This window comes from Puma concolor, unplaced genomic scaffold (assembly GCF_028749965.1).
Source record: "Puma concolor isolate L17-30 unplaced genomic scaffold, mPumCon1.1.hap2 unalloc_scaffold_68, whole genome shotgun sequence".
Taxonomy (NCBI): Eukaryota; Metazoa; Chordata; class Mammalia; order Carnivora; family Felidae; genus Puma; species Puma concolor.
This window is the reverse complement of record NW_028240278.1, coordinates 1-10,136: the sequence shown is the minus strand read 5'-3', so window position 1 is coordinate 10,136 and position 10,136 is coordinate 1. Positions and strand designations below refer to the sequence as shown.

The following is a 10,136-nucleotide window of genomic DNA, read 5'->3' as shown; positions in this document are numbered from 1 at the left end:
AATGAGTGTGTTCCAGGGCATGGGGCAGGGATGCTGTGCAGGAGGTCAGAATGAGGGAGTGTGGTTTCTTTCCTTCCCCATGGGTCACTCCTAGGTACCCTGATGGCCTCAGTGCTGGCTTGTCCTCCTGATTCTTCAGGGATCCACCTAGTCCCAGGGGTCCCTGCTTTTCACATAAGACCCCAACGGAATAAAGAGTCTGTAGATATTGTAAACTGGAGGCAGCCCCCGAAAAATGCCTATAAATTATGTCCCCAAAGTTGTGCTTGGTGTACACGCCTACAGAGAGTTTGGTACACATGTGCCCTTGTGTACAGTGATGAGAGACAAAATATTGGAATTGGCCCAGTCATTCAGCTTCTGGAGACGCAGAGTAAAGGATGATGTGTGGCCCCTGAGAATGCAGAAGGGGACAGGACTCTGCCTGTCCACTGTGGCGACATCCCATAGTACAAGACCATAGTCCTGGATGGATGCCCAACCTGTCACACTACTCGTGAACACAAACACAGTCACCTGCTGCACTCAAAGCCAAAGGAGTGTGAAGATGACACCATGTCTTGGGGGCCATTATTTTTTCAAAGAATATACGGGTTTTTTTTTTACCGTATGTATTTGTTGTTTCCTATTTAGTTTTTTGGAAAGAGCAAGAAGGGGAATCCTGACCAGGGAGGGCTTCAAGCTATCATTGCAGAGCCTGACTTGGGACTTGATCTCAAGAACCAAGAGATTGTGACCTGAGCCAAATTCGACTCGGAAACTCGCCCATTGAGCCACCTCGGTGCCTGTCCTCATTATTTAAATCTTCATTTTACTGAATACGTGTCACCTGTAGAAACCTTTCCAGAGCTTTATACTTTACTGCCTAATAGATTAGCGTAAATGGCATATTGACGGTTTCATTTGGGTAGTTTTATAATACGCACGTTAGACCAATATCACCATGGCCAGTCGAGGAAAATGAAAGATTTTCAAGGTATTCGCTCTAGTCCAGACATTTGTCTTCTGGCTTCTGCTCTTGTGTCAAACCTCAGAGGGTCCCCATGCCAGCTAATGAAGATATTTCAAGTGGGGGCTTCACCTAATCTTTGTTCTTTGAGGACTATTCCTCTGTCATAAAAGATATTAGTGCCATTGAATATTTAAGCAATTATTAATCAGTCTCCTGTCATGTAGCCAGACACAACAGGCCATGTTGTGTGTTTGCACACACATGGAAATCCCAGAGGAGCTAAAGCAGCAGAAACCGAGATCGCTGGTTGCAGAGACTGGGGTGAAGGAATGAGCCGTGGGTGATTAGTAGTGCACGTGTCTCTGTGATGGAAATGTTCTAGGAGTACATAGTGGTCACGGGTGTAAAATCCTGCGAATGTACGTACTGATACTTGAAGTTGTAATTTCACAGGATCAGAGTAAATTTTTTGAAATTTAATTTATGTTTTAATTAAAAAACCAGTAGTACATAAGTATACTAAATACCTCTACACCCAATAATAAAATGACAAAGAACACAATGACAAGGTCAGGGAAATCATCCTTTGGAGCTGCAGCCGACATGAGCCGCTGTTGGGGAGCTGAGGCTGGTTGCTCAGCTGCAGGAGGTGGTTGCTCCAGCCCTTCCGTGACCCCGCCGGCTGGGGCTGGGGGCTGCTCATGCTCTGGGGCCACCAAAGGGGCAGGTGGCTCTTCCAGCTCCTGACTGTCAGCCAGAGCTGGGAGTACCTCCTGCCCTGGTGGGGACGCTGCAGTGAGGGTCTCCGATTCTCGTACACGCTGAGCTCCAGGAGAACTGGTGGCTTCAGGCAGCGTGGGCCGCGAGGCTGCAGTGGGCACCACAGAGATAGCGGGGGCTCGCTCCCCAGGCACGTCTGGACGGGGCTCTAGAGCTGCTGCCAAAGCTTCAAGAATAGAAAGTGTCATGACCGTGATTGCCATTCCATGGCAGGAAACCTCTCCCGCACACATTGTCATCTGAGTCAAAGAACCCACCAGGAGGAAATCTCCCAGACGGCAGGCTAATGGAACAGTGATCTGAGACTAGTCCCTACGCCTGGCCCACCTGCAGTCTCAGGACACGTGTTCTCCGTGGCATAGCCCGTCCCCTCCACACGCCCACATCTCCCACCCAGAGTCCTCCTCGCCCGGAGACTCTGGCTCATTGGGCTCACGGTGTTTCCGCCATGAGTAGAGAAGGCGGGCGCGGCGCTGCAGCTCGGAGCCCGGCATGTGGACCCTTACATACGCCCGCAGCAGCTTCAAGCTGGTGAAGTCTGGAGGCCGGAAAAATTCCTCGGGGTAGTGATCCAGCCAGGTGCCCAGGATGGAGGAGATGGCCCTGGGGATACAAAAGTAGCCAGAACAATCACCATGGGGTGTTCCTCCCACTGATGTCTCAGGACAGGCCTGTGGGACCCGGCCTCTATGCCTCCTGCTCCTGGATGTCCAGAGGGTGGTTCTATACGTTGTCCACCTGTGAGTTGGCAGTCCCGCCTACGAGAGACCTGGTCACTGAAGAGGGACCGTCAAGATTCTGTTTGACGGGAACCCCTTCACCAATGATGTGGTCGTCTCTGTCCTTCTTGGGGAAGCCAGCCAGACTCCTCGCTGTGTCCCGCTGCCTACCTGCCACTGGAATTCAAGTCCGTGCGTGAGTGGAGGGGTGATGTCGGGGTGAGTGAGTGCCTTCACTGCATACCCTAGCGCTCCATGAAAATCTGCGCAAATACGGGACAAGGGGACTCTGTCTCTTACCTGGGCTTGCTGGGACCCTCCTGATGCCTTCAACGTGACGACCTGTGCCTCTGTGCTGCCTCATGCACTCAGTGCACATGTGGGTGTCCTCCCGCTGACACCGTTCTCCCATCGTGTGGGTGATATGTGCTCTTTGAGCCCTCACTGTGTCTCCTGTACCCTTGCTAAGCACGCACTGTGGATGTTCCCCAAGGTGGTGAGCGTGATGCTCCCCAAAACCGTTATTCTGGGTCCCCTGATGGGGGTCTAGGCAAGGCTGTGAGTGGGAGGGGACGGGGTTGGACTCTCTAAGGGGCTGATGCGGTCCTCTGGCGCTCTCTGGGGCCTCCCTGTGCCCACAGCCCATCCTCTACCAGACAGGACAGGACCCCTTTCCTTGCTTCCAAGAGAAAGCCCTCAGAACTTTGCCCTCTCACAGGACTCTCAGACGTGTGGGATGCTGGGTCCTGCAGCCCCTCCCACGCACAGTCTCAGCACTGCCCTCTTGGAGAAGGAAGGCCCTCCAGCCTGAGCTCAGCCTACTCACAGTTTCTCCTGCTCCCGGGGTCCGCCATCGTCCTCAGCCTCCGAATGGAAGCCTCCGTATCTGGAGGAGGCCAGAAGGACATCATATGAGCTGTCGTGTGGATGCTACGTCTTGTCCTATCCAGAGTCACTGACTGCTGACTAGAATGGAGCTCTGGAGGGGAGGGTACTGTCCGCTCTGCGCATTGGATCCCAGTGAGCTCCTACAGAAGTGCCTGCACCTAGTGGGGCTTCCTGCGTGTTTGAAGAATGATAGGGCCCCAGTCAGCTCCATCACACATATTGGTGTGGGTCTGGGCGTCCTGCTCATCCTGGGCATCCTTGACTGGTTTGAGCCAGGACTCAGACACACAGATAGAGCCTCCAATCTCCTTTTCCAATGGGAAAACAGCCCAACTCAACACCTGGCGACAGTGAGGGATGAGGCAGAGAGTTGATCGTGGGCAAGAGGACAAAGATGACCCAGCAGAGACGCAGCCCTGCCAGCGGAGCCTTCCACAGGCCAGGGTGACTTTCCCTGCAGTGCCCCCACTGAGGACCTGGAGTGTTTCCACCCGGATCAGAGGCACAATGTGAGACGCCAGGACGTTTGGTGACTTTCCTGAGACTCAGAGCTTTCAGGGGCTGAATCACACACTGGGCTGTGAAGGGCAGGGTGCTCACCTCATAAACAGTATTTCCAGGACCTGCTGGGTGGTAGCAAAAGCTCTGTACGTGCTCAAGAATGTGAAGAGGTAGGAGGGGTCTCTACCCAGGAAAGCAGGTACCAGGTGCTCCACTCGCTGTACCAGTAGCATCCGGCCTCCTTCCATGGTCCATTCCTACAGAAAGGGAGAGTTTCGGTACACATGTCTCCTTGTGTACAGTGATGAGAGACAAAATATTGGAATTGGCCCGGTCATTCAGCTTCTGGAGACACAGAGTAAAGGATGATGTGTGGCCCCTGAGAATGCAGAAGGGGACAGGACTCTGCCTGTCCACTGTGGCGACATCCCATAGTACAAGACCATAGTCCTGGATGGATGCCCAACCTGTCACACTACTCGTGAACACAAACACAGTCACCTGCTGCACTCAAAGCCAAAGGAGTGTGAAGATGACACCATGTCTTGGGGGCCATTATTTCTTCAAAGAATATACATTTTTTTTTTGCCGTATGTATTTGTTGTTTCCTAGTTAGTTTTTTGGGAAGAGCAAGAAGGGGAATCCTGACCAGGGAGGGCTTCAAGCTGTCATTGCAGAGCCTGACTTGGGACTTGATCTCAAGAACCATGAGATCGCGACCTGAGCCAAAGTCGCCTCGGAAACTCGCCCATTGAGCCACCTTGGTGCCTGTCCTCATTATTTAAATCTTCCTTTTACTGAATACGTGTCACCTGTAGGAACCCTTCCAGAACTTTATACTTTACTGCCTAATAGATTAGCGTCAATGGCATATTGACGGTTTCATTTGGGTAGTTTTATAATACGCACGTTAGACCAATATCACCATGGCCAGTCGAGGAAAATGAAAGATTTTCAAGGTATTCGCTCTGGTCCAGACATTTGTCTTCTGGCTTCGGCTCTTGTGTCAAACCTCAGAGGGTCCCCATGCCAGCTAATGAAGATATTTCAAGTGGGGGCTTCACCTAATCTTGGTTCTTTGAGGACTATTCCTCTGTCATAAAAGATATTAGTGCCATTGAATATTTAAGCAATTATTAATCAGTCTCCTGTCATGTAGCCAGACACAACAGGCCGTGTTGTGTGTTTGCACACACAAGGAAATCCGAGAGGGGCTAAAGCAGCAGAAACCGAGATCGCTGGTTGCAGAGACTGGGGTGAGGGAATGAGCCGTGGGTGATTAGTAGTGCACGTGTCTCTGTGATGGAAATGTTCTAGGAGTACATAGTGGTCACGGGTGTAAAATCCTGCGAATGTACGTACTGATCCTTGAAGTTGTAATTTCACAGGATCAGAGTAAATTTTTTGAAACTTAAATTATGTTTTAAGTATAAACCGGTAGTATATAAGGACACCAAATACCCCTATACCCAATACTAAAATGACAAAGAACGCAATGACAAGGTCAGGGAATTCCTCCTTTGGGGCTGCAGCCGACATGAGCCGCTGTTGGGGAGCTGAGGCTGGTTGCTCAGCTGCAGGAGGTGGTTGCTCCAGCCCTTCCGTGACCCCGCCGGCTGGGGCTGGGGGCTGCTCGTGCTCTGGGGCCACCAAAGGGGCAGGTGGCTCTTCCAGCTCCTGACTGTCAGCCAGAGCTGGGAGTACCTCCTGTCCTGGTGGGGACGCTGCAGTGAGGGTCTCCGATTCTCGTACGCGCTGAGCTCCAGGAGAACTGGTGGCTTCAGGCAGCGTGGGCCGCGAGGCTGCAGTGGGCACCACAGAGATAGCGGGGGCTCGCTCCCCAGGCACGTCTGGACGGGGCTCTAGAGCTGCTGCCAAAGCTTCAAGAATAGAAAGTGTCATGACCGTGATTGCCATTCCATGGCAGGAAACCTCTCCCGCACACATTGTCATCTGAGTCAAAGAACCCACCAGGAGGAAATCTCCCAGACGGCAGGCTAATGGAACAGTGATCTGAGACTAGTCCCTACGCCTGGCCCACCTGCAGTCTCAGGACACGTGTTCTCCGTGGCATAGCCCGTCCCCTCCACACGCCCACATCTCCCACCCAGAGTCCTCCTCGCCCGGAGACTCTGGCTCATTGGGCTCACGGTGTTTCCGCCATGAGTAGAGAAGGCGGGCGCGGCGCTGCAGCTCGGAGCCCGGCATGTGGACCCTTACATACGCCCGCAGCAGCTTCAAGCTGGTGAAGTCTGGAGGCCGGAAAAATTCCTCGGGGTAGTGATCCAGCCAGGTGCCCAGGATGGAGGAGATGGCCCTGGGGATACAAAAGTAGCCAGAACAATCACCATGGGGTGTTCCTCCCACTGATGTCTCAGGACAGGCCTGTGGGACCCGGCCTCTATGCCTCCTGCTCCTGGATGTCCAGAGGGTGGTTCTATACGTTGTCCACCTGTGAGTTGGCAGTCCCGCCTACGAGAGACCTGGTCACTGAAGAGGGACCGTCAAGATTCTGTTTGACGGGAACCCCTTCACCAATGATGTGGTCGTCTCTGTCCTTCTTGGGGAAGCCAGCCAGACTCCTCGCTGTGTCCCGCTGCCTACCTGCCACTGGAATTCAAGTCCGTGCGTGAGTGGAGGGGTGGTGTCGGGGTGAGTGAGTGCCTTCACTGCATACCCTAGCGCTCCATGAAAATCTGCGCAAATACGGGACAAGGGGACTCTGTGTCTTACCTGGGCTTGCTGGGACCCTCCTGATGCCTTCAACGTGACGACCTGTGCCTCTGTGCTGCCTCATGCACTCAGTGCACATGTGGGTGTCCTCCCGCTGACACCGTTCTCCCATCGTGTGGGTGATATGTGCTCTTTGAGCCCTCACTGTGTCTCCTGTACCCTTGCTAAGCACGCACTGTGGATGTTCCCCAAGGTGGTGAGCGTGATGCTCCCCAAAACCGTTATTCTGGGTCCCCTGATGGGGGTCTAGGCAAGGCTGTGAGTGGGAGGGGACGGGGTTGGACTCTCTAAGGGGCTGACGCGGTCCTCTGGCGCTCTCTGGGGCCTCCCTGTGCCCACAGCCCATCCTCTACCAGACAGGACAGGACCCCTTTCCTTGCTTCCAAGAGAAAGCCCTCAGAACTTTGCCCTCTCACAGGACTCTCAGACGTGTGGGATGCTGGGTCCTGCAGCCCCTCCCACGCACAGTCTCAGCACTGCCCTCTTGGAGAAGGAAGGCCCTCCAGCCTGAGCTCAGCCTACTCACAGTTTCTCCTGCTCCCGGGGTCCGCCATCGTCCTCAGCCTCCGAATGGAAGCCTCCGTATCTGGAGGAGGCCAGAAGGACATCATATGAGCTGTCGTGTGGATGCTACGTCTTGTCCTATCCAGAGTCACTGACTGCTGACTAGAATGGAGCTCTGGAGGGGAGGGTACTGTCCGCTCTGCGCATTGGATCCCAGTGAGCTCCTACAGAAGTGCCTGCACCTAGTGGGGCTTCCTGCGTGTTTGAAGAATGATAGGGCCCCAGTCAGCTCCATCACACATATTGGTGTGGGTCTGGGCGTCCTGCTCATCCTGGGCATCCTTGACTGGTTTGAGCCAGGACTCAGACACACAGATAGAGCCTCCAATCTCCTTTTCCAATGGGAAAACAGCCCAACTCAACACCTGGCGACAGTGAGGGATGAGGCAGAGAGTTGATCGTGGGCAAGAGGACAAAGATGACCCAGCAGAGACGCAGCCCTGCCAGCGGAGCCTTCCACAGGCCAGGGTGACTTTCCCTGCAGTGCCCCCACTGAGGACCTGGAGTGTTTCCACCCGGATCAGAGGCACAATGTGAGACGCCAGGACGTTTGGTGACTTTCCTGAGACTCAGAGCTTTCAGGGGCTGAATCACACACTGGGCTGTGAAGGGCAGGGTGCTCACCTCATAAACAGTATTTCCAGGACCTGCTGGGTGGTAGCAAAAGCTCTGTACGTGCTCAAGAATGTGAAGAGGTAGGAGGGGTCTCTACCCAGGAAAGCAGGTACCAGGTGCTCCACTCGCTGTACCAGTAGCATCCAACTTCCTTCGATGGTCCCTTCCTCACGGTTCTCATTGTCGGGCATGGGTGAGATGTTCATACCCTGAGGTAGAACACAGGAGGGACACAGAGTCAGACACAGCACCATGGACATCAGGAGGCTTGGGGTCCAGAATGCAGACCAAACCCCCAAGCCGTCAGTGACTTGTGGCAAGAATGAGACCTGGGTGCCCAGTGTCTGAAGAAGGATGTTGGCATGCACACGAGAATTTGAGGTGGGAAATGGCTGAACACGTTAGGATCTCCGATCAGACATCCCCACAGGCGAGGGAATTAAAAGCAGGAATGAACTATTGGGACCTCATGAAGATAAAAGCTTCTGCACAGCAGAGGAAACAACCAACAAAACTCAAAGCCACCAATGGATTAGGAAAAGGTATTTGCAAATGACATATCGGACAAAGGGCTAGTATCCAAAATGTATAAAGAGCTCACCAAACTCCACACCTGAAAAACAAACAATCCACTGAAGAAGTGGGCAGAAAACATGAATAGACACTTGTCTAAAGAAGACATCCTGATGGCCAACAGGCACATGAAAAGCCGCTCAACGTCGCTCCCCATCAGGGAAATACAAATCAAACCACACTCAGCTATCACGTCACGCCAGTCAGAGTGGCCAAAATGAACAAATCATGAGACCATAGATGCTGGAGAGGATGTGGAGCAACGGGAACCCTCTTGCACTGTTGGTGGGAATGCAAACTGCTGCAGCCGCTCTGGAAAACAGTGTGGAGGTTCCAAACAATTAAAAATAGACCTACCCTATGACCCAGCAGTAGCACTGCTAGGAATTTACCCAAGGGATACAGGAGTGCTGATGCAGAGGGGCACTTGTACCCCAATGTTTATAGCAGCACTCTCAACAATCGCCAAATTATGGAAAGAGCCTAAATGTCCATCAACTGATAAGTGGATAAAGAAATTGTGGCTTATGTACACAATGGAGTACTACGTGGCAATGAGAAAGAATGAAATATGGCCCTTTGTAGCAACGTGGATGGAACTGGAGAGTGTTATGCTAAGTGAAATAAGCCATACAAGGAAAGACAGATACCATATGTGTCCACTCTTTTGTGGATCCTGAAAAACTTAACAGGAACACATGGAGGAGGGGAAGAAAAAAAAAGAGCTTAGAGTGGGAGAGAGCCAAAGCATAAGAGACTCCTAAAAACTGAGAACAAACTGAGAGCTGATGGGGGGTGGGAGGGAGGGGAGCGTGGGTGATGGGTACTGAGGAGGGCACGTGTTGGGATGAGCACTGGGTGTTGTATGGAAACCAGTTTGGCAATAAATTTCAAATATTTTTTTTTAAAAAACCATCAAGGAAAAAGAATCTCAGGTCAGATTGTTAGATGAGTATGCACGGCACCTCCCTGCATGAACAGCAGCGTCCCTGTGATTTCTAACAGTACAGTCCATTCTGGGTATCCGAAGAGAGGGACAGTACCTGGCAGAGGTTGGATCAGGATAATAGGACATGTAGGATGTTCAGTGCAGCACTGTGACATGGCAAGAGAAGGGAATGCTGTCACAATCCCCCATTTGTGAAGGGTTGAATGGGTGAGGTGAGTGGTCACATTTCCAGAATGTTGTCTAGGTGGTAAGGCCCTTGCTCCTGACTGGAGGGGCCCCAGGGGCGTGTTACTTGGCGACCAAAGTGCAGAGCATTAGACATAATGCACTGAGCCCCATGGCCTTTGGGTAAAAATCTCCCTGCTCCCACGAACGTGTGTCAGACGTGGAGAAGGTGTGGAAGGATGGTCGGGCGAACCGGGACACCTGGGAACGTTCGTCGGGGAAACGTGTACAACAATGCCAATATATTCTAGACAGAATGGGACGTGAAATGGTCTCACGCCTCTTCTCTGATCTTCTTCCAATTAAGTGGAGAGTGACGTTGTGTCTGGCCGTTGCAGGGGCTGGGCCCTGAGGGCATGTTTGGGGAGCAGATGGGGTTCCAGGTTCATCTGGGACCAGGAGTCTCCGAGAGCTACCAGGGGAGCAGCAGTGTGTTTTCTGGGCCCTGGGTGTTGGGTTTCCCTGGTACCTGCACTCACCCTGAGCCAGCGCGGCTTCCTGCTGATGGCATGGGGCTTCCTCCTTTCCTTCAGGGAAGTAGAGCAGGGGCTCTCATTCAGCTTCTCCTCCATCTGTGGCATGTGGCTCTGTAAAGACAGTGCCCAGCAGGCAGGCAGCCAGGCAGGCAGGCAGGCAG

At 52.8% G+C, this 10,136-nt stretch overlaps 2 protein-coding genes across 2 annotated transcripts; both read right to left on the bottom strand.

Annotated features, from left to right (window-relative positions):
- Window positions 1-1,479: 1,479 nt before the first annotated feature.
- Window positions 1,480-6,252, bottom strand: LOC147571061 (uncharacterized; the record flags this gene model as incomplete). Its single annotated transcript, XM_086696662.1, has 4 exons — window positions 5,545-6,252; window positions 3,940-4,097; window positions 2,169-2,335; window positions 1,480-1,898 (listed from the first exon to the last, which is right to left on the bottom strand). Coding segments are annotated over exons 1-4 (993 nt in total), but the record flags the coding sequence as incomplete, so codon positions are not given.
- Window positions 6,253-6,904: 652 nt separating this feature from the next.
- On the bottom strand, window positions 6,905-10,104 carry LOC147571060 (ral guanine nucleotide dissociation stimulator-like). Its single transcript, XM_086696661.1, has 3 exons — window positions 9,979-10,104; window positions 7,762-7,961; window positions 6,905-7,159 (listed from the first exon to the last, which is right to left on the bottom strand). Exons 1-3 carry the CDS (start codon window positions 10,078-10,080, stop codon window positions 7,096-7,098), a joined length of 366 nt encoding a protein of 121 aa, XP_086552787.1. The 5' UTR covers window positions 10,081-10,104; the 3' UTR covers window positions 6,905-7,095.
- Between the last annotated feature and the right edge of the window lie 32 nt (window positions 10,105-10,136).